This window comes from Carya illinoinensis, chromosome 11 (assembly GCF_018687715.1).
Source record: "Carya illinoinensis cultivar Pawnee chromosome 11, C.illinoinensisPawnee_v1, whole genome shotgun sequence".
Classification (NCBI taxonomy): domain Eukaryota; kingdom Viridiplantae; phylum Streptophyta; class Magnoliopsida; order Fagales; family Juglandaceae; genus Carya; species Carya illinoinensis.
This window is the reverse complement of record NC_056762.1, coordinates 30,422,798-30,446,922: the sequence shown is the minus strand read 5'-3', so window position 1 is coordinate 30,446,922 and position 24,125 is coordinate 30,422,798. Positions and strand designations below refer to the sequence as shown.

The following is a 24,125-nucleotide window of genomic DNA, read 5'->3' as shown; positions in this document are numbered from 1 at the left end:
TTATGTACATCATTTTCCCAAATGGAGTGTAACTTTTGTACGTGCTACTTGTTACTCTGTTTTTTTTCACCCTTGAGAATGTGAAAAGCAATTATCTGCTGTTCGTAGAGTCATCAAGCTTGTCGGCTATGATGCGATAGGAAGAAGATTCCTTCCTGGCCTTGGGCATGAATAAGTTAAACAGCACTTGTTATGATCGTTTGATTGTCAAAGAAAGGGCATATGATTTTGATGAGAAATCCTTCATTCGCAGGAGGAGTTTACAGAGATAAGTTTACAAACTGGTGTCACTTGATGTAGCATATCAAACTTTGAAACTCTTTTTACTATGAAGTAGATGTAACAGATTATATCAAATCACGTTATTTGTTGAGTTTACTTTAAATTTCTTTTATGCGAAGATGGCAATCGCTACAGGGTACATACTATTGTGTGCAGGTAGCAGGTACCCTTTCTCAAATGGAAGGGAGTGTTGTGAAGGGGTTTTCGTGAGAAGTAATTGGTTATGTTACTTTCAAATAGACTGTCCATCCACATGTGAGGTTGTTTTGCTCAGTTATATTTTCTCCAGCGAAAGAAGGAAACCTCATATGGATGTGGGACAATCAATCCCCTATATGGTTTCATAACAAACTTTATAATCTGAAGAAATGTATATATCAACAAAAAATAAAAGAGAGCTATCAATAAGATTATCTTTTCTTCTATCTGTGAAGGCATACGGTAACCCGACTGTTGCCATTCCCCACCATTTAATGAAGTATTCTAATTAAATGGGATGAATTAAAAAATGTAGAGCAGGATTCAAACTCAGAATATGTATTCTGATTATATTTTATATCATCGTTTATTTTAAAATTTTAAGTAAATAAATAAATTTTATTCTTTAAATAATATCTCTGACAAACTTGATCAAGGTAAGGTTCTGAGTTTTAACTGTACCGAACCAGCCGATGGTTACGAAGTAACTAGGATGTGGTGTAGTCAGCAAAGGTGAGCAATTAATTTGTTGAACCCAAGTGGCTAGCCTTCAGAGGGAACTCCTTTATTCCCTTCACAAGGACTCGTTCAATGGCTAAAGACCAACGCTCCACATGATCACCATTCCTAATTAAGCTCCCCTTTTTATATGCTCACTGTCACAGACACTTTGACATGCCTCCTTGTTTCTCTCTTTCTACTCCCACAAAACATGTTTGATCTATTCCAGGAAAGAAAATTCCCTTCTTTTTTCTTACCACCATTGTCTTCTTCTGCTCGATTCTTCTCATCTGTGCGAAGAATCAAAGGCCGGAACAAGTTACCCTCCGGCCACCCTTTTAAGCTATTCCAGATCTCTTCCGTCCAGGCAGTTTCAATGAATCCCACTCCACCACCACATGACTTTGGTATCTCCTCGCCTATAACCGTAATCCTGACAGTAATCCTCCTTGTTTTCTTTTTTCTAGGCTTCTTCTCTGTATACTTCTGCAGGTGTTTCATTGATAGCATGTCTACCTCCCGGCGATCACCCTCCCGCAACGTTGGCTCAGGCGCCGATGCATCTGACATCAGTGGCCTTAATCCTTCTCTTATAGCTTCCTTCCCGACATTTGTATATTCGAGCGTCAAAGATTTTCGCAAGGAAAAATACGGTCTGGAATGTGCAATATGCTTGGTGGAGTTCGAGGACGATAGTCTGCTTCGCCTTTTGACGGTCTGCTACCATGTTTTTCATCAAGAATGCATCGACCTTTGGCTCGAATCTCACAAAACATGCCCGGTTTGTCGTGGGAACCTTGATTTGCCTCCTGAGTCTTCGGAAAAGTCTCCGGCGATTGTAGATCATAACGCCATGCACGATATTCATGGTAGCAATGAGTCTTCAGATGATGCTGAACATGTGCGCATTGATATCCGAGAAGATGATGACAATGAGAGCTCAGAAAGTGGAGGAAGCCATGAACATGCTTCCAAGACACTGCAAAATGATCATGAAGATAAAATGGTGGAAAGATTTTCAAGGTCGCACACAACCGGGCATTCAATAGTTAAGAGAAGAGAAGATAAGGATAGGTATAAGCTGAGATTGCCAGAGCACATCAAGGTAAGACTTATAAGAGGACATAACTTCGCCAAAAGTTGTACAACATTTGGGGAGTTCTCAAACCACGAAGAGGCGGGCAATGGAGGTTTTGGGGAGGTGTGTGGTTGCTCCGGAGGAAATATCAACAACGTTTAACTAAGGGATATTTTGATTTGCATTGGTTTTTTTTATTATTATTATATTTTTCTCTCTATACTTAATGATGAGTTTGAAACACTAGCTATTTTACGTTGTCTTAGGAAATTTTCAGCATAAAATAGAGGAAGATTTATTCTATTGCCTTTTTTTTAATCATTTATTGTTCACTGGTCTTACGGATTCCTATTTTAACTAGTGATTGTGGGCACAATTGATCAATCTCACGAGAAATTTGAAAACTACTGCAATAAGAGTGTCAATTTTTAAGCACTAGCATCTTTAGCTAGCATTTTCATTTTAATTAAAACCTACTTACCTCTCTAATATAAATAGAACTCAAGCTTTGTAAATATGTTTCCTGGTTTCAAGTGTGATATATATATATATATATATATATATATATGTATGTATATATAGAGGACAAGGTAGGAGTAATGGTACTATGTTCCCTCATCTATACCACTTACTTTATCCTTTGGATATGGTGTCACTATGTGGCTTATTAAAAGTAAAAAATAATTTAAAACACAAACATAAAAGCTATAGAGAGAATCTAGTGTTTTAATTTTCATCTTTTTGTATTTCAAACATCATTTTGTTTAAATATATATTTTTAATGATGATACGTCAAGGGAACAAAGTAAGTGATATAAATTAAGGACTATAATAACATTTCTCATATGATCATCTTCGTTTATCCAATGTTTACCTCTAGTTTAATTAATATTACAGATAGGGGGCGTAGTAGTCAATTAGCATCATGATCTCCTTCTGTAGAGATCGAAGAGAGATCGAGATTGTACAGGCCGGGCATGTATAAAATTGCATCCATGCCTAATTAGAGCCACAACCGAAGTTTGATTTTGTTTATTTCTTTCAAAGCAATGGAGGAATGACAAGAAAAGTGCACAATAATCTGTCATATCGTTGTCATCAAAGAATTCTAAAGCCTTCCTCCCAGATAATAGAGAAAATCACTCGGATTCCAATGGGATTCTTCTAGTGTATCCATTATCATAAGCCTTGAAAGATAAGAGCTTATAGGCCAACTAGCTAGTCATTATTATGCTTCTGGGGACTATCTCAATTTATTTACTGGGGTGCGTAATTGGCTTACTTGAATTTGTTCCAACCATTTCTGGCGCACATTTTGCTTCAGGAGCAATATCAGCAAGGGAGAGGTGCACACACGTTTAGTATCAATCCAAGCGTGACTTGGCCAATGTCTTTATTTGAACAAAAATGCTATTCTCACCTACATTTGGCTCCGATTGGGTCGGACAAATTTTTTTATTGAGTTTTACTATATACAAACACAGTCGCGCATTAATCTGTATATCAATACTGATTTATTCATACTTAAAATTTAAATTAACACTGTTTTCAATAAAATCTACTTTTTGACCAATCACATCACATTGGTGTACAGATTAGCGCACAATTATGCTTGCAACTATATTTTTCCTTTTTTATTTCTTAGCAATTAAGGATTCTTTTTTTTTAACTTAGTAATTAAGAGAATTGATAGATATTTGTGTTACTGTACAGGAATACTTGTGTAATTCCAATATCGATGACATAGCTTGAAACAAGCAAATCATCCCCAAAACCAACATTAATCGCAACTCCACGAATTGGCATCCCCTCCTCTAGCGCAGATATTCTTGAACAAACAATAAGTACATTAGAGAATGTAAAATTCAAGGGCCTAACAGCTTCTGGGAACATCTGTAAAAACATAAACATTGCAGCACAGGACGCAAGAAGACCCAAACCATTCATATCTGAAAACAATGACAGTCCTTCCCAGGGCACCCTTGTGCATACGCCGTAATCATAGCATTCCAAGACGACCAAACCACCCCCCCCCCCCCCCCCCCCCCCCCCCCCCCCCCCCCCCCCCCCCCCCACACACACACACACACAAAAATTAAACCCACAAAACAAAAAATCTCTTCCGAGACATTTCCTCACCCCCGAGTGACATTTCATCGAGCAACTGAGGCGCAATATCCGCCCCTTCTTGTCCACTTTGTCACTGCCAGCGAGAACCATGTATGTCAAGGACGAAACATGTACTGGGTGGTTCTTATAGTATCCCATGTACTCCTTGAGCCTTAGCCCGAACTCTGTCCCGATTGTATGCAATACTAAATCTGTCCTCCTTGGGTTCTTCATCTTCATCGTCACCGATCTCCTTCTCAGTCGTCTTTTCCGTCCCGAGGTAAATGGAGTAACTGATAAATTATGAATGCTTCTTTACGAGGTCCTTAATCCTCCTCTCCTCCAAGTATTCCAATTGGTCCTCCTTGTGGAAGAGGGTAATCTTAGTGCCCCTGCCAAGTTGCTCTCCGTTAACATCCCTTGTCCCGATGAATGAACCACCTGCTTGAGGTTTCCAGATGTGCTGCTCATCGTCGTTGTGCTTCGCAACTACAATGACCTTCTCCGCAACAAGGTAAGCCGACTATAAACCCACACCGAATAGACCAATCATGCTCACATCCACTCCGATCTGTAACTCCTTCACGAATTCCTTGGTCCCCGACCTCGCAATTGTCCCCATGTTGTTAACCAAATCTGCTTTGGTCATGCATGCCGATGCCACTGTCAATGATAGAAAGGGTCTTGTTGACCTTGTCAGGGACGATCCTAATTAAGAGCTCCGATTGAGCATCTTTCTTGCTCTTGTCCGTGAGACCCTCGAGTCAGATCTTATCCAAAGCATCAGAGGAATTGCTGATAAGCTCGTGAAGAAAAATCTCCCTGATGTGTAAAAGGTGTTGATGATCAAGCTCAAGATCCAGTTGATCTCAGCGAAGCGGCCGCAACTGGCCTCGTTGGACTAGAGATTGACGCACTCAAGCTGTAGTTCGTGGTCCTTATTTTTCTTATTTTCTTCCAAACCCTCCACCCCTTCCTTGACCCACCACCTGGATCGAAGGTTCCATACTGGTTTCCGGTTCGTCCACTTCAGCTATGACTGTGCAAGATGAAGTAAAGTCAGAAGTAAACAGTGATTCTGACAAAGCCGAAAGAGCCAGATCCGCAGCCATCAAGAAGGTTTTTTACTGTGATTCAAAGTCAGCGACCTTAGAGACTGAAGATAAATTCCCTATTACCTTAGAGATTATGAGATTTCACCGTCAAGAATCGGAAACTGAGAGAGAGGCAGCCCTAGTCAAAGATGAAATCGGACAAGGAATTCACCACCGTTCGTTCCTCGTCTTCCTGCACCGCACAAACTTGGTGCTCCAATTAGGTTACGTTTTGGGAGCAGTACAAATGGCATGCGCAAGCGGAGGAAATCGGAAGAGTTTATGTGGAATAAAAAAATAAAAAGGACAAAAACCAAAAAAAAAAAAAGAAAACAAAAATTCATCATAAAGCTGAAGCAGCCTTCATCATTCTCTTCCTTCTCTTCTCATCTCTCTCTTTTCTTTCTCTGTTTTTCTCTGGTATATGACTTGATGGATAAGTTATTCTTTTTCCGTCCATACGTTGCTTTTAGGAATTTGGAGCCCAACGCAACCCATGATTCTCATCCTCAAATTAGGGCTGTGCAAATTTTTAAAAATTTTGACTCCGACCGAACTTCATTCCAATCCCGGCTTCAATGGAATTTTGTCAGAATAATCAAAATTCAGAGTCGGAATTAGAAAGACTCTAAAAATGGAGTCCGAGTTCGAGCCCAACTCCGAACTTTAACTTTGACTTTTTCATAAAAATACATTTTCAAAATGATGTCATTTTAAATTTATAATTTTTTTTCTTAACTTAAACAATGGTGTTCCTCGAAATAGGAACGACGTCATTTTGCTACGTGAAGATTACCCTCGTTGCCCCTTTCTTCTTCCCTTGCACAGTCGCTCACTTGCTCAGTGCCTAATGTCTCAGTCTCGCGGTCTCACTATTGTTTTCTTTGTTCTCCCGTTTCATTTCTTCTTTATGCCATGTCAAAATTGTGCCGCACCATCATTTGTCTTATCGCCATCTTCACAGTGTCGTTGCCCATGCCTCAATTCAAAATCATTGTTAGGGTTAGTATTTTCTTTATCTTATTTATTCTCATAGTTGATAGATTTTTGTACTTCAATCATATGAAAATTTTGGTATATAGTTGGTAGATTTAGACATTTGAACATGCAAAAATTCATATATAATTGGTAGATTTAGACTTTTTTTTAGTCCTCAGCTAGGTTACATAAATCTGTTTTGGGATTGAATCTTGATTAATGATGTGGTTCGTATGTTTTTATGTGATTATAAATCTGTTTTAGTGATTATGTGATTATAGATTTACAAATTTGCATCTAAATTACAAATTGCCAGCTTGTGATTACAGATACCAACTGTTTTGGTAGCTTTGTTCAATCTCAGTATAGATCTTTATATCTTGCACGAGTTGTTTGGATTGCTGCATCAGCAAGCTTGCATGAGTATATATTCTCTAAAAGTTAATTATTCAATCAGAAATATTGGTAGCTAGTTTATTAAACTATATATATTCTCCCAATAAGTGAACCTAATAAAAGTGGTCTGGCAGGTGAAGTGGCTAGGACAAAAATGTACGTTTGCAGGTCATGTATAAGTGTATAACTCTGGGCATGCTATAAGTCTCCACTCTGAGTTTGCTCTAGTCTGCTAGAGTCAACGGAGGTGGAGGAGATTTCGTCGTCCTGGGCAATCGGGATGGACGATTTAGAGGATATGTGGAGTCATCTAAAGCTCACGGAGGAGGAGGAAGCGGTAGTCGTAAACCCGAAGGGGAGCGACGAGACAATCATGAGAAAAGGTGACTTAAGCCTCATTGGGAAAATCTGTTGTGATCGACTAGTTGGAAAAGAAGTGGTCTCGAAGACGATGGAGAAAATATGGAGAATCAGTAGGCTAGCCTCTTTTCAGGCAGTTGACCGAAATGTTTTTATAATCACGTTTGCAACCCATGCGGACAGAGACCGTATACTTGATGGAAAACCTTGGCTTTTTGACAATATGCTCTTTATGATCCAGCCCTTTGAGGGATCAATGCAACCAGGACGTATAACCTTTCAGTCGGAAGTGTTTTGGATTCGGTTGCACAACATGCCTTTTGGTACAATGACTAAGGAATGGGGGTACCAGATAGGATCGTCGGTGGGAAGAGTCCTAGATGTAGACGCAGGCGAAGATGGAATAGGGTGGGGAAATTACCTAAGGATTCGAGTGGAAGTTAAACTCCAAAAGGCTCTCGCCCGTGGAAGATTCATTAACGATGGGGGAGCAAAAATCTGGATACCCTTTACTTACGAGAAGCTGCCCCGTTTTTGTGTCGTATGTGGATGGCTTTTGCATGGACCTCAAGGATGCAACAAGGAACCGAATAAAGCAAATGAAAAGAGCACAGCAAATGTCCAGTTCGGTACTTGGCTGAGAGCGGAAGATAGATTATTCCGTAAAACTTCTCTTCCGATATCAACAAGGAATCCCGGCGGTGGATTTAGACGGGAAGGGAGCTCTGATAGATGGGATATCGGAAAAGCCACAGATCCAGAACCTTTGGTCAGTAACGGGAGCAACGATTGCTTTGGGCAGAGTGCTAACAGTAGACAGGCGACAGCTAGTGTACAGGAGGTCCCTGATTCGGCCGAAACTGAAAAGAGGTGTCTGGGAACCAGAAATGCCAAAGAGAAAGGTAAGGTAGTTCCCGCCAACTCTGAGAGTGCCTCCCCAGTCAATCTTTCGTTGGAGGGACTTACTTCGGGTTTTATTATGGGTGGGCCCAAAACAGATATGATGACTGGGCTTACAAGTGAACAAGAGGCAGTCAATCAACTAGTCCGGGTAGCTCTCAGTGGGCTTGTCCGAAAATTCTAAACATCTCGGATCCTTTCCTTAACAGAGATATCCTTCTAGCTGATCTGGTACGTAGTCAGAAGAATGAGTCAGCTGGAAAACGCAGAGGAGAGGATGAAGGGGCTGAGGGTGCGACGGAACCAAAAGGCAGAACAGGGAGGTGGAAACGCCGGGCTCGTACTCCAGGTAACAATCCGACCCTTTCCGATATATGTGCTGGGAAAAAAAGGAACTCTAGTACTCTATCAGATGGGGATCCGAAGGAAGGGGTGGGGAAGAAGTCTAAAAGGGTTCGGTCCTCTAAAGGGGGCCAGTACACAAGATCGGCGGTGGCTGGTGCACAGCCCCGCCGAACACCATGAAAATGCTCAGCTGGAACTGTCGGGGGCTCGAGAACCCCCGTACAGTTCGAGAACCCCCATACAGTTCAAATCCTTGGTTCCCTGATCAAGGAGAAAGGGCCCAAAATGGTGTTTTTGATGGAAACAAAGTTAATAGGAGAGAATGCAAAGAAGATTGCTAGGAGATTTAATTTTGAAGGCAACATTGTTGTTGATGCCGTTGGGAGATCTGGGGGTCTATTATTTATGTGGAAACAGGGGGTTGTTTTTGAGTTATTTAATTATTCCAGCAGGCATGTAAACGGTTTTGTAACCAGTTTGGAAGGTGGATCCAAGTGGTTTCTCACTTGCTTCTACGGTGAACCTATGACGAGTAGAAGAAGGGTCTATTGGCAACTTTTAAAATCCTTCAAACCTGTTTATATGGGCTGGTGTGTAGTTGGGGATTTCAATGAAATCCTTACTCAGGATGAAAAGGAAGGGGGTAGAGATAGAGATGAAAATCAGATGGAGTTGTTTAGAGAAGCGGTTGAACACGGCCAGTTATTCGATCTCGGCTGGAATGGACAGAAATTCACGTGGAGTAATCGTCACGAGGACTCTACCTACACAAAAGAAAGATTAGATAGGGCCTTAGCCGATGGAAAGTGGAAAGCTGAATTTTCAGAGCATAAGGTGGAGGTCCTACCGACCATTTGCTCTGATCATAGCCCTATCCTCCTACATTGTATAAGTGGCCGAGGTAGGGAGAACCAGTTTCTGTACAATGTTAAATATGAAGTAAATTGGAGCAGGGAAGAGGGATGTAAGGAAATTATAGCAGATGTATGGGCAAACACCTGTGGAGTGGGTAATAACTCGCAAAAAGTTCAAAAAAAACTCTGGGCATGCTGCATGCAGGTCTTCCAAGCAAACAAACATTAAGTGAGTTAAAACAACGTCTCATTACTCTCACTTTTTATGTTTCTTAATTGAGTTGGATAGTCTTTGTTATGAATTAATAAGGGATCAAGAAGCAAATTAATATCACTCAATGCGCGCAGTTGCTGTATCTGTATGGACTGCAATTTATGCAGACTTCAATGAGAAACACACACCGATATGGTACATCTACTCATGCACTGATTATAAGATGCATATTATATAGACTATATGCTATTAATGAGGCATATATATATATATATATATATATATATATATATATATATATATTATATATATATATATATATATACGCAACTCACATATGTAGAAATATAATAGCATTGTGCAAAGGACTCGCCTAATCCTTAGGAACCATGGCCCCCCACTCCCACCCTCACATAAACACATGAATTCTTAAATCTATGGGACCCAAACCCACAGGCCTATTTCTTGGCGCCTGCTTGCTCATTTGGTTGTAGTACGCTACCGTTCTTGTTTTGCATTTATGTTTAGGATTGGTCATGAATCATGATGCTTGGATAATATTTTGTTTGTAATCATTCATGAAAAGATAAAAAACAGATAGATATAATGGATGTTTCAGTATTTGTTTTATTTTATTGCCATTCATACAATATTCAAGAGGATATTAAATTAAAAATAAATATTATAAGGATCAGTACATACTCAATGCATATATATATATATATACTAATAGAATGAAAACGTCCAAGGGACGTTTGCCTAGTGGAGGCAAAATATAAATGTAAAACTTTCCCATAAAAAGCAAATAATAGTATAAAAGAAAAACACAGCAATTGTATTAAAACAACTGTATATATGAGAAATTGAAATATAACAAGTTGTCTCCTACAACAATAATAGATTGTGGCACCCAAAGACATGGACCATGGTGGAAAGCCTGATGTACAACCTTCACTGCTGAATCAACACAAAATGATGAAAAAAAATTGTATTCATTACAATACAACATAAAGGTTTCGGTATTAAAGTTGTAATAACTTAAAGCATAGGAAATTACTTTTTTTTTTTTTTTAATAACCTTGGGTGTCCGGGCCAGCTTATGCTCACCTCGACTAATCTTAAGGGGCTCTAAAGTTAACGACCAGGTAAATTCTCCAGTGGCCCTGAGGGGACTCGAACTAGTGACCATTGGAGAGCAAACCCAAGGCCTAACCAATTAAGCTACCCCTTAGGGTTAGGAAATTACTTTATTGTAGGCAAATTTCCATGCATACTATGCAAACAGTTATCAATTCATATTCAATTATATTTTTACATATTACTTTAAAAATACAATCATGGGAAGTTCTATTTTGTTGGTGATTTCGTGCCGGGATAGATAGAAGATCTGCAAAACTTAGTTACAACTGTGGTAGGTACAATTTTGAAAAGTAAAGAAGAGCTTTGGTGCCTGGAAAATAAACAAACAAATCAATTATTTCTACCTAATGGGAAACTGAAGTAACATGGGACAAAACAAATATCGAGAATATGTTAACAGGGAATGAAATTTGCACAATTATTTTTCCAGACCAAATTGCAATAGTAGGATAACTCAACATGGAAAATCCTACATAAATCACCCAATCCGGCCCACCTGAAAGCAAGTTTTGATCCAAGATGTTTGATACGACACCAAGATAGTTTACCAACTTTCTTATGGCCCATAACAAGGTAAGATTTTATTTTCTTACTACAAATTTATGAGCAATATAACTCCCTACATGCCACACCGAATTGGATCTCATTGAAGTAGCTATTAGTTCACAATATTGGCTAAGGATGCACAATAATTAGATTATATTAATAAAGTACTAAGTTAGACACATATAAGTTAGAACATACGATAGTCTCATACAACTTTTAGCAAAGAAACTTACATGGGAATTAAAATTATAGTTTTTTCTGCATAGGAGACATAAATCATGCTAATTAAATAGCTAAATATAAGTGCAAACACCCCATAATCTTTACTCCCTCTCCCATGAACTGACTGCACATTCTACCACTTACCCACTATAAACATACCACATGCGATGCAATACCCACTTTAACTAACCATGCATTGCAAGTCACACACACCCGTAAACTCACATTCAAAGATCCACTTAACAAAGCCAGAACCACAAAACCAACACTTGAGAGCAGATGAAACTTCACAAAAGAAACACGGCAATGATTTTAAAAGAACTGCATATCAGGGAAATTGGGAATATAATTGCAAAATATCCAATGAAGTTAAGCATGTATTGTGTAAAGCCATTTTTTTTTTTTTTTTTGGTTGCACTACATACTTATCTTTGAGCTAATTAACAACCTGTCTCCTACAACAATTATAGATTGTGGCACCCAAAGACATGGTCTCCTACAACAATTATAGTGGAAGATACCCACCTGAGCTTGGCAAGTGCCATAACAGGTCCAAATATTTCATTCTTTGCTATCAGCATTTCTTCCTATTTAATCACCAGTAAGTTGTCCATAAAAGTGATAGATGGAGGGAAATGAGTAAAAATAATCCCTCTAAAAAGAAAGTTTCCCCATGTGCATGTTCTCACCCTATGGCTTGCCCCCGATTAGTAGTGTTGCTCCCCTCTTGCCATGCTTGATGTAGGAAAGAACTTTTTCAAATTGCTTCTTATCTATACAAGTTTAAAAATAAAAATAAAAAAATAAAAAATAAAAAATAAAAAAAAAGAAGAAGAAGAAGAAGAAGAAGTGATTTTACAAAGGAAGATAGTTAAAATAAATATACTCTATTTTTGCTCGTAAAATATAAATCAAATAATTAAATTTATCTCTTCTATCAATTTAAATGTTTTAGACAAGCAATGACTAAAACAGAACTTTGTACCCTACGAACGAAAACAAAAAGAGAGATTAAAGCCTAGCCCTCTTCGTACGTGAGGTCCTTGTTGAACTTTAGGATCAAAAAGATCCCCAACCGCTCAAACTTTTGCCTTTTCCACTAATTTCTTCACAAGTTCCTTATATATCCCATTCTTGAATGTAAACATGAGAACTTGTGATGCATATTTCTCCCTATCGATATAAAACCATGATAAAAATGTCATTAAAACTACCTTTTTTTTCCTTTTTGGAAAAAGAATATATATAAATTGCATGTCTATCAGAAGGAAGCAAAAAGTAAAGAAAAAAAATCACCTTGTTATATAGGATATCGAAGAGAGCAAGATCAATAGCTACTATATTAACATCGGCATTGTCGAAACTTTTTTTTTTTTAGGGGGGGTGGACTTGCCTCCTAATTCAAGTGAAACAACTTTCAAATTACTTGCAGCTGACTTTTGCATTACTTTACGTCCTACTTCTATGGAACCAGTGAAACTGATCTGAAATAATGAGTGCAAGCACACAAAAGATTCAATAGCACACAAGAATTAGGCAATGAAGTTGGCATTAAAAAAAAACAAACAAAAACAGCAATTACCACATCAATATATATATCCATGTGAGAGCTAATGGAAGAGTTGACAGGACACAATCATATGGATAAAATTATACCAAGACGGACCGATACCATTAACTACATAAGGCACTCTGTAGTCATAGGCAAACTTCCAAGGTGCCAAGATAAGGTTGCCTAGAAATATATTATCAATCAGTAGTGCAATTGTAGGCATATGTCAAAATTTGTCCTACATCAAATAGTCAATCAAACCTCAATTCTGTAGCAAATTTTAAGATTATGTGCCTAAACAAAGAAAAAAGGCTGCAACTGTCTCCTCACCCTAATATTTTACCACACTTTCTAGTAGTATTAGGTCCATGCCTCAGACATACACCAGATTTTCACCATTTATTTTTTTTTATAAGTAAAAAGAGATATAAATAACTAGATGTTCACCCTTTGCACACAAGAAAAAATACTAATAGTATGAAGTTCAGAAAATTTTGAAATAACAAGGGCAACAAGATAAGTATACTAGGGCATTGATCAACAACTTCTTTGCTAAATCCATACCTGTAAACAGATTAGAGAAAAGTTAGATATTGGTATCTGTACATTTAGAGGCAAAGAAACAAATTCATTATTGTAATGAAGAAACCTTATTAGATAAGGACGCTGTTCAAACCAACTCATTAATGAACATGTTAACGTCTACTCGTCATCATTAGTAAACTTTTGTTTTAAATGCATGTTCCATTCACTTTTAAAAAAATCAATTTCACCTTGAATAAAAATAAGAAATAAGAAATGAATGAAAAAAATGCTTCATAACTCACAGGCATCAAACATCCGCAAGCTATTTTAAACCAAATGGACAGACCAACACCTTTGAATACGTACACAAGTAACAGGGCTTGAGATGTTCAACCAATGCTTGAGAAGGACAAACCTACTGACACATCTTTGCCCCATTTTACACTACACAAGACTTCCTATTGATGTAGCCCTTTTCCACTTATTTTAGATAAGTAATAGTTTTACAAAGACGCATTTAAAGTTGTGATTCAATGATTTTAAACTATATAATAATTCATGAAAATTGAAAGAGCTTTGATTGGGACCAGAAAGAGTGGATTCTCAAAGTATAACAATATATTGAAGAAAAGCCTCCGGTTGGTTTAATGGTAAGAGAAAAAACTATTTTCTTTTAAGAGACTCAAAAGTTAACAAAAATTAATAATATGGCCAAAACCATTAGCTGCCAACGAAATCATTTACAGATACTCAACAAGTAAAAGCCAAAATTGCATTAGTCGTAAAGATGAAAAATAGTCTGATCATACCATTCATTTTTAGTATGCATTTTTTTATTTCTTGTGCACAGGCATCGCAATGCATGTGAACCTTCAGCACCACTGTGACAATATGAGGTTGTATCAAACAATTACATAATGAACCCAGAGGCCTCAAATGAATCAACAAATAAGAAAAAAGATGAAAATTTTGAGAATCTACAAAAGATTTTGTTTCCTCGGAAAAAATAAAAGAAAAAACCTCTTCTTTCTTCTCTTCAGGCTTGGGAGGCTCTTTCTCCTTAGGCTTCTTCTCTTCCTTGGCCTTTGGTTTGGGGATAAGAGAGATAAGATCGACTTGCCTATGGCTTTTCCTCTGAACTCTCTCCAGCAGCCTATCTCTAGCCTTCCCATCAGCAGCCGACCAAGCCATTACCGCACAACGCACCATACCCACAGCGCATAGGCAACAAGAACAAAGAAGAGCAACCGAGAAATACACAGCGTGAGAGAATGCTTTTCTTCGTCTTTGAGACCTCACATCCGAGGACTCTGACCTCATAGTATCGAGGTCTCGAAGGTTGTCGCCGGGTTGTTACGCTTCTGATATATACTCCACGAAGAGAACGAACTCTTCTGCTTATCCACCATCACAGCCGGCGTAGCTCCTTCAAAACCAAAAGCAAATCTCAAAAATTCTAAAATTTTTAATATTTAATAAAAATAACAATTCAAAATACACAAACAGAGAAAAAAGCTTCACAGAGAGAGAGAGAAATGCACACCCTGAGTGATCGTTGCCGCAACAAGGGCCTCCTTGCTCTTCCCACGGTTGACGATGTCACTGGCGGTCGAAGCATTTTCCAATGTCACAGGCCCACAAGATTCCTTAGAATTCTCTGCCACGGTTGTAGTCATTTTCTCCAAGGCACTGCCATTATCAACCTGAAACCAAAGAAATTAATAGCTTAGAAAGCCCAAAGACTACAACGCTCCCATAGATTGAACAAACCAAAAGCTGGGGCTGGGTCTGGGTCTCACAGTTTTGGTGCTTTGGGTTTCAGTAACACGAAAAGAAATCGAGGGTCGCAAGGTAGAGAGATCGAATAGAGAATGGGTTTGAGTTGAGAGAGAGAACTTGGGAGGAATACGAAGCCGAGAATGAAATATTTGTGTGGTATAAAATTCTTCTGGAAAATATCACTGACACAATCTCATTGTAGACTAAAACATTCTTATATAAACGGACACAAAGAAAAAAAATAAAAGGTTAAAAAAATAATTATGTAATAAATATGGAAGAAAAAAATAAAATGAGAATTTATTATTCATTCTTATAACAGTGGGATAAATACTTATTATTATAGAAAAATATATATATATATATATATATATATATACTAGTAGAGGTAACGTCTTTTGGACGTTTGCCTAGTGGAGGGCATAATTTAGACTGCAAAATAAATCTTCATGATGTTATAACCTTTGACAAAATAAAATTCGGATGTTTGCCTAGTGTTGGAACGTAAGTTTGGTTGTTAATCAAAGAAAATGATCAAAATAAAAAATTGTATAACATTTGACATTATGTTGTTAAAATAAATATTAATAAAAAGAAATCTAAGAATTTTTGTTGGACCAAAAAAAACCATAAATGGCAAATCTGATGTCTTCTATAAAAGAAATAAATGCATAGATGAAATCTTGTAAGAAGCCTGTATAAAAAATTCAGAAATTGAAAACCAAATGTATTTCAGCAAAAATCACTTCATGAATGATACTAATCCATACAAATAGTAGACCAGCAATATCCAAAGTGATCAAAATGTACCTAAATTACCTCAAGCAAACCAATCATAATATGCTTTTCTGTGCAAGCAATTAAGCTCCAATTTCTTCTTGTTGGATCGTTTTCACTCTCTTTTAGATTTATTCATAAAAGAAGTTAGATAAAATTAAAAAAAAATTGTATTAATAATGTTTTAAGTATATTTTTACATTTAATAATATTATATTACCAGTCGGCATAGAGTTATGAAAAATTGTAAATTCTATGGTGATTTTGGAGCATAATCTAAAAAATATTTGAAAATATATCAAAGATGTGAAGAGATATATACATATAGCAATATCTATGCATACCAAATATCATAAACATTTATAGTAAAAGAGAAAGAAGAAAATAATTAATTTGAAATAATTTCACACAGATCATATTAAATGGATCAAACAAGATAACAAATTTTAGAATAAAACAAATGTATTAAAACAAATGAATATAATGAGAAAAACAAATATTCACATGACAATGATATAATACCATCAATTTATCCTAATTGCAAGTGCATTTATATGAACGAAAAAACATTGAATAATAGTTTTTCAAATGAGATAGAAAAGAACATACTAGGAAGTGGAGCACAAACAGATGAACAACGTGGACGTAATGAATTGATACCAAGCAGATTGATAAAGAGTCAAATAAAAGCAAAAGCAACAAATATGTAAAAAAAAACATACATTAAAAAAAATATTCTAACGATAAAAAAAAGATGATATAAATAAATTCACTATTTACAAAAAAAAAAAAAAAGAAAAAAAAAAAAAAGCTTGCAAGTAAAGAATTATTGTATTAAATGAAATTTATTATCAAACAGATTTTTAATAAAATATATAAAACAAAAAAATAAAAAAAATAAAAGGCTATAAAAAAAACCACAAAAAATGGAAATGCTATTTTGTTTTATTTTTTATTATAATGTTTGTGTTAATAAGTTAATGTTTATCAAATTTTTAAAATTTTTCAAACAAATTTAACTCAATAACTATAACTTTGAAGTGATTAGTAAGTAAAATGGTGTTTTATTATTTAATTCCAAACAAACAGTTAATTATAAGAATTTAACAACTTTCTTATTGTGACGCCCCCAAAATCCCCACGCCCGAACACGGGGAAATTGAGACGTCCGGATGGTGACAACTCGGGTCACCATCCCATCGTCGGGTGCCGAGTGTGTGCAAGGCAACAGATGTGTACAGAAAATCACGCAGCGGATAAAGAAAGTCATAACTAAGTACCAGAATTTTTCTTAACGTAATACAAGCTGTTTAAAACATACATAGATAAAATATTACAAAACACAAATACAGTTTTGAACAAATATAAAAGATAGCATCAGCAACCCGGCGGAGCCGCATCCTCGGGCTCAGCCTCTTCCTCCTCATCCTCAACTCCTGCACCAAAAGCTACGGAACCACAAATGGTTCCGCAGGTAAGTAAAACCCCAAACACTACCAGATAAAAACACATATAACTCAAACAAGATGCATGAAACATGCCCAATGCACAAAGCCCAAAAACACCAGTTTTCCACACACGCCAAAAACCCATTTGGCCCAAAAACATATCCTTTCCGAAAAACACGCCAAAAGTCCATTTGGCCCAATATCTCGCCGGAAGTCCATCCGGCCCAATATCTCACCAGAAGTCCATCTGGCCCACGCCAAAAGTCACATTTGGCCTCATAAACCATTATCCAATTTTAACCGTATGCACCATGACCTCCCCTAGGGGTCATCCGCACATCCTGGCTCCAGTGTCACACCGTAGAGTACCACCACGCATGTGACACCTAACGAGCGATGCCCAGTTCCGCGCCTCCCGCGCGTGCGTAGCCAAGCATCCTCTAGCCCTCGCCAGCGAAGGGCCACGGAGTCGGTGAGTAGGGCGATGCCCGGTTCCATGCCCGGCACGTTCGTAGCCAAGCATCCCCTAGCCCCGCTCCCGTCATCTCTCTCGACGACTCAGGGGACATCACTCAGTTTATTCCACTCCCGAGTGACCAGAGGAGCTCCACCGAGATAATAACCCATCCCGGCTTGGGCTCGTGATACACACGCACCCGTAAAACCAGTCACGCCAATACACAGGCTTTTCACATAAATCCACAACCACACGTGCATGCACCATGTAATGCCATAACAATGCATAATAAAATAATCCAACAATATAAAACAAATAAACAGGCAACTCCGTCCTCCATCCATCCGACCCCCGAAACTCCTCGGACTCAGTCCGGAATCAACAACCAACAACAATAAATAATTGAATGAGCAATATATATTAAAATCTGAAAATAGGGTTTGGAAAATACTTACAGCGCTATATGGTATTTTTAGAAAACACTCGGCGTTGCAAACGGCGGAGGAAAAGCAACGTAACAGTGTAATTTACACTGTGTCCGTGGGTAATAAATTATCCATTTTTGAACGGGGACAAACCAGGGCTTAGGATTGATAAGGAATGGTCTAGGGATGATTGTGAAGCTATTGGAAGTGGTGGTTGGCCGTGGGTGGCGGCGAAAACGCCGGAAATAGGCCGGAAAACTCAAATCGGAAAGCAAGCTCGTAGGAGCTGTTCCGGTGGTCTTTGGAGGCCGGAAATAGGTGGGTTAGGACGGCAAGGAGTCGGTGATGAAGTGGTGAAGAAATGGTGGCCGGAGGTGGAGCGACGGCGGCGGATCGAGCCAAAAACCGTGGGGAAAGAAATTGCTCTAGGTGGCTAACGGCTGGCCGGATGGGGGAGATATTTGGTGGAAAGGTGCGCCGGAGGGAGGGGGTTCGAACAATACCGGCGGCGAGCCAAACGGTGGCCGGACGGCGGCGGTCTGGGCTGAAGAAGATTCCGGCGACAGGGGTGAAAACAGAGCAGGTGCAGCGACTTCCGGCGGCTCTCGAAAGCAAACGGCTGGTCCGATGGCTCTGAAAATTGGTGGGGATGATCTATGGTGGAAGGGGAAGAGAATGGTGGTGACGGTGCATCAAACGGTGGCCGGACGGCGGAGAACCGGCCGGTCAAAGGGGCGGCGACGAAATGAGAGAAAATGGGCTGATGAGCGTACGCGGGAGAGGAGGAAGAAGAAAGAAGAAGAAAAAAAGAAAAAGAAAGAAAAAGAAGGAAAAGGAAAAAGAAAAAGAGAAAAGAAAAAGACAAGATGAGGGAAAAGAAATGAGATCCAATCCTCACTCCGGAAATCAAAACTGATTCGCCGAAAACGATTTTAAAAACCGTAAAACGACTAAATAAAATAAACACAACATCAAATAAATTAAAAACCAATTTAAAACACATTAATTTAAAATGAATAAACTAATATATTAATTAAATTAAAAACAACCCTTCAGTGAAAATACACGTAAAAACGGGGTGTCACACTTATCATTTTTATTTGTTGCTATAAATCTCTTGTTGATCCGCCTAGATCATTACTTTGTTACTTTATTTAAAAAATTATTTATCATTTTTCATTTACAGATAATTTGTAAAAATTTTCCAATTTATTTAGAAACAATGCAAATGATAGCATAAATAATAATAAAAATAAAATGATAGTAAGAAAAAAAGAATATGATGTGCATATTAATCAAAGACATTAAAAATAGAGATGAATTTTTTTTGTCAACATTTTTATATAGACTATCACAAATCAATTACAGGATCAACAGTCTAAGAAGCCTCTAAATTTTCATATAAATATAATAATTAACAATAATAAAAGATAATATAAATAAATTCAATATTTATAAAAAGAAAGCCTACAAGCAAATTTATGAGCAATTATCATATTAATTTTAAAAAAATTTGAACACACTATAGGTTAATAATTAAGTTAAAAATAATTTATAAGGTTATCTATTTCTCACATATCAAGTAAAATTTTTAATTAAACTAAACTAATTGCCCAATTCACTACAACACAACACAAAACTGTTAAAGAAAAAAGGATTAATTTTGGAATTAATATTAGAGCATAAGTTAAAAAAAATAAAGTTTTACAATAATTTAAATTTTATTTTTTTGATATAACATATAGTTTTATTTAACAAATATGACTATACAGCCTTTTTTTTTTTTTTCCTTTCTAATATGTTTTCTAATATGGACTGCAATCTGCTTGTTCTCGATTTCTTCTACTTCTACTATTTTATTTGTCTTTTACGTTGTGGTACGTTCTTTTATTTTTAATAAGAAAAAATCTTACTCTAATTTTTTATATTTATATAAATGCACATGTACTTAAAAAAAAGTTGGGTTACATTATATGTTTCTTATATGAATAATTTATTTCCTCGTTAGATGGATATTTTTTGATAGATTTATACTATTGTTAAACATACTAACTAATTTTGTCCATATTTTTAATTATATACGGAAAAATAATGTTGACTTCAATGTGATAGAAATGTAGAAGATAGTGTTAAGAGAGAGAAGAAAATATATTTCGGTGCAAAGAGAAAAGGGAGATAGAAGAAAAGGATAAAAAACCCTAACTATAAGTAAACGAAAACTCCACCTCCCCCCCCCCCCCCCAAAAAAAGTTCCAAACCCTTCTCGCCACCCCTCCTCTCTCTCTCTCTCTCTCTCTCTCTCTCACCTTTCTTCTTCTCGTTCTTCCGTCTTTTCTCTTCTCTCATCTACGACGTTTCTCCCCTCATCTACACCATCTCTATTTCTTCCATTTTTTTTTAAACCTGCCAAATTTTAGTTTCTATATCTCAGATATTGTCGTGCAAGTTCTTGTTTCTCTCATCTATTTGTACTGGGATTTATTTAGTTGATGGTTTGTGGTTTGATTTTTTTGTTTCTTACTCGTTTGGTTTGATGCTCATTTTTTTGTTTTTTTGCATTTAGATCTGTGTTCTTAATCTTTTTATCTTTTCCATTCGTGTTTATTTTTTGTTTTGTTTGTTCTTACAGGTCTGAACACATCTTCAAAGATCTGAAGAGATCTGTTTTTAGTTTATTTTCTTGCATTTATTTACAGATCTGAACAGATTCTTGCATTTGTTGTTACTTTCATGTAGGAAAAAAAAAATTCTTGCGTTTCATGTATATTCGATTAACGTTTTTTTTTTTCCTTGCATTTCAGATCTGTAGAAGAGTTTTTTTGTTTTTTTTTTTTTGCAATCTGTGTTCTTAGGCTTTTTCAGTTTGAAGAGATCGGTTCTTGGTTTATTTTCTTGCATATATTTAGAGATCTGAACAGATCTTCTTTCGTCTCTTCTGTTTTTTGTTTCTTGCACAAATTTTATTTTTTAAAATGTTGCGTTTGTTGTTACACAAGTAGATTTTTTTTTTCTTGCATTTCATGTATATTCGATTCACGTTTTTTTTCCCTTGTGTTTCAGATCTGTAGACTAGATTTTTATTTTTGCGATATGTGTTGCTAGGGATTTTCAGTTTTCGATCCAAGTTTTTTTTTTTCCTTGCGTTTGATTTCTTCCAAATTTTTTTCTTGTTCATCACCGTTTGATGTATATTACCTTTGTAGTTTTCAAATCTACAAAACAAAAATTGTTTTTCTTTCCATTTGTGTTTCTATGCTTTTTCTGTTTTCGGTTCAAGTTTTTTTGTTCTTTGTGTTTGATTTCTTTTTTTTTTTTCTTGTTATTCGCCTTTCTTTTTCACACTAGTTTTTTTTTTTTTTAAATCTCAATAGAAACGTTCTTTGGTTGTTTCTCTCGTAAAGTGCCAGCAAATTAGAAGGCAAAAGATGGGATTTGTTTTATATGTTTGATTTTTTTATGTTGGGGATATTTTCTATAAACTACAGATGTGAATATGCAAATATCGTTTTTATTCTGTTTCTATATTTTTTTGGCTGTGATATGTAATTATATATACTGAAATATTTCATTCATGCAATATCGGAAGAATAAAGAATAAGAAGCATCTTCAATGGTCGGAGATTGACGAGTAGCACGTATCAGAAATTTACAAGCAATTTTTTTTTTTTTTTGAGGGTGAGAATATAGAACACAAATGGAATGGAATGCAAATATGGAGTTTTAAATTTGTCGCAGATGAAGGGATAAGATCTTTAGTGCAAAAAGACAATAATATTTAGTCGGTGAAGTAAAACGGCAGCAGGCATAACGAACTAAACAATAGGACGTAGGGGCAAAGTCGAAAACAAAGTAGAGGAAAAAAAGTCTGGCGGTAAGAATTTGAAAAGGCCGAAATCATTGTCGGCAAAATAAGAAAAAACTAAAACGAGCATAATTTTCAAATAAAACCAAGGGTAAAATTGGAAAAAAAAGATTTAGATGAAAATACTATTTTAAATGGATTCGCACTTTATATATAAGCATAGATATAAATATAGATATTCTACTTAAAAATTTTAACTTTGAACAACAATAATTTTATGAGGGTCTGTATATATATCTAGGAAAAATATAGTTACAAGTATAATTATGTATTAATTTGTATATTAATGTAATGTGATTGGTTAAAAAGTAGATTTTATTAAAAATAGTGTTAATTTAAATTTTAAGTATGAATGAATCAGTATTGGTATACAGATTAATACGTAACTGTACTTGTATATAGAAAAACTCATATATCTAAGTACTGAATCTACTGATGGATGGATAAGAGTGGAGGGTAGGAAAATGCCAAGCAGCTTGCATGTGAGCTCATTTAAGGCAGCAAGCCCCAAACTAATTTATTCATGTTCTAGCCGGTTTCTGTCTAAACTTAGCCACAAAGTTCTTCATAGTTATTAATGAGGCATATATATATATATATATATATACATACATACAACGTAAACGGTATTAGCTTGCTATTAAAGCACTACTTGTCCGTATCTTCTTCTATCACTTGCATGCATGCAACTGAGGATTGAGGCTGGAATTTGACCATTTTAAAGGGTATTGCCAGAATTTAATGAAAGCGACATTAATAAACTTACAATCTCTTATATATATATATTGACAATTGAGTTTTTAAAATTTCATAATTGTGATTATTAATTTAATTAAAGAAATTGTGGTTAATTTGCATCTAATGTTTGTATGTGTGGATTATATTGTCGTGCTCTACACATTTTTTTTATAGTAACTATTTATTTTTATATTGTCATGTTTAGATAGTTCTTTTTTATTTTTTTATTTATAGTAACTATTTATTTTATTTTTTATAGATATGGATGCTTCACCTAGTGAAAGGTCGGAAGGGAATCTAAATGTCACAATTTCATCACCAAGTTCTAGACTCACTTCTAGAGCAGCTACTTATTATGCAAGTAGTCGATTTTTACTCCCAGTAGACATAGAAGATGATGATAAGTTTAATGAGGATGAGGAGATGGGTATTGGGGATCTACCACCTCCATCTGCAAAGCCACCTCAACCACGAACTACTAAAAAAAAAGTCTTAGATATAGGAGCATTTCACCAAAATTCCTGATAATCGTGAGAACCCAGAGGCGAGATGTCACCACTGTTGGCAACTCTGTGGATGTCATTCAAAGAAGTAAGACACCTTTATCTTGATGGCATATCTTAATGGTTGCCAGCGGCATAAAATAGCGAAGGGAGAGACGGCTACTGATCAGACCAAACTCAGTTAAAAACTTCTACTGCCATTAATGGTACACAGATTAAGAAAATGGTCATCCCCTAATATAATGAGAAATTGGTGAGGAATATGCTTGCAGAAATTATAATTGAAGATGAGATAGCTCTTACCACAGTCAAGAAAAGAAGCTTCTGAAATTTTTTAAGACTATTGAGCCAAGATTTCCATTACCAATATGGTGATGCAAGATGAAGAGGCATACAAAAGAAAATGTAGAGATGAAGATGATGTTTACTACCACTAGCCAGAGAGTATCATTTATGACTGAAACATGGACTTCCATACAAAACATTTCCTACATGTGTATTATAGTACACTACATCGACAGTAAGTGGAATTTGAGAAAACGGATTATTGGGTTCAAAGAAATTATTGATAATAAGGGAGCATCAATTGGGGCACTAATGGACGATTGTTTAAAGGATTGGAGAATTCAAAAGGTTCTATGTATTGCAGTTGACAATGTCAGTACCAATGACACTACAATTGAATGGTTCAAGAGGAATATCAGTGTGAAAGATGATGCCATTCGCAACCACGAGTTTATTCATGTTTGATGCTATGCTCATATCCTTAACCTAATTGTCGTTGAAAGATTAAAAGAGGTTGATGATTCCATTACCAGAGTCCACAACATTATATAATATGT

At 36.4% G+C, this 24,125-nt stretch overlaps 1 protein-coding gene, 2 long non-coding RNA genes and 1 pseudogene across 5 annotated transcripts; 1 reads left to right on the top strand and 3 right to left on the bottom strand.

Moving 5' to 3' along the window:
* Positions 1-3: 3 nt before the first annotated feature.
* On the top strand, positions 4-2,390 carry LOC122281384 (RING-H2 finger protein ATL29-like). The gene has a single exon (XM_043092821.1). It carries the CDS (start codon positions 1,130-1,132, stop codon positions 2,219-2,221), a length of 1,092 nt encoding a protein of 363 aa, XP_042948755.1. The 5' UTR covers positions 4-1,129; the 3' UTR covers positions 2,222-2,390.
* Positions 2,391-4,128: 1,738 nt separating this feature from the next.
* LOC122282380 lies at positions 4,129-5,066 on the bottom strand (annotated as a pseudogene).
* A 52-nt stretch (positions 5,067-5,118) lies between these two features.
* On the bottom strand, positions 5,119-6,163 carry LOC122282955. The gene is made up of 2 exons (XR_006230506.1): positions 5,347-6,163; positions 5,119-5,207 (listed from the first exon to the last, which is right to left on the bottom strand). It is a non-coding gene; the product is annotated as an uncharacterized LOC122282955 (long non-coding RNA).
* A 3,962-nt stretch (positions 6,164-10,125) lies between these two features.
* Positions 10,126-15,273, bottom strand: LOC122281766. Of its 3 annotated transcripts, none has more exons than XR_006230313.1 (4): positions 15,094-15,273; positions 14,838-14,997; positions 11,907-14,720; positions 10,126-11,804 (listed from the first exon to the last, which is right to left on the bottom strand). It is a non-coding gene; the product is annotated as an uncharacterized LOC122281766 (long non-coding RNA). The 3 variants fall into 3 exon arrangements; XR_006230312.1 differs by having other exon boundaries at positions 10,126-13,333; positions 14,104-14,720; positions 15,094-15,271; XR_006230311.1 differs by having other exon boundaries at positions 10,126-14,720; positions 15,094-15,266.
* Between the last annotated feature and the right edge of the window lie 8,852 nt (positions 15,274-24,125).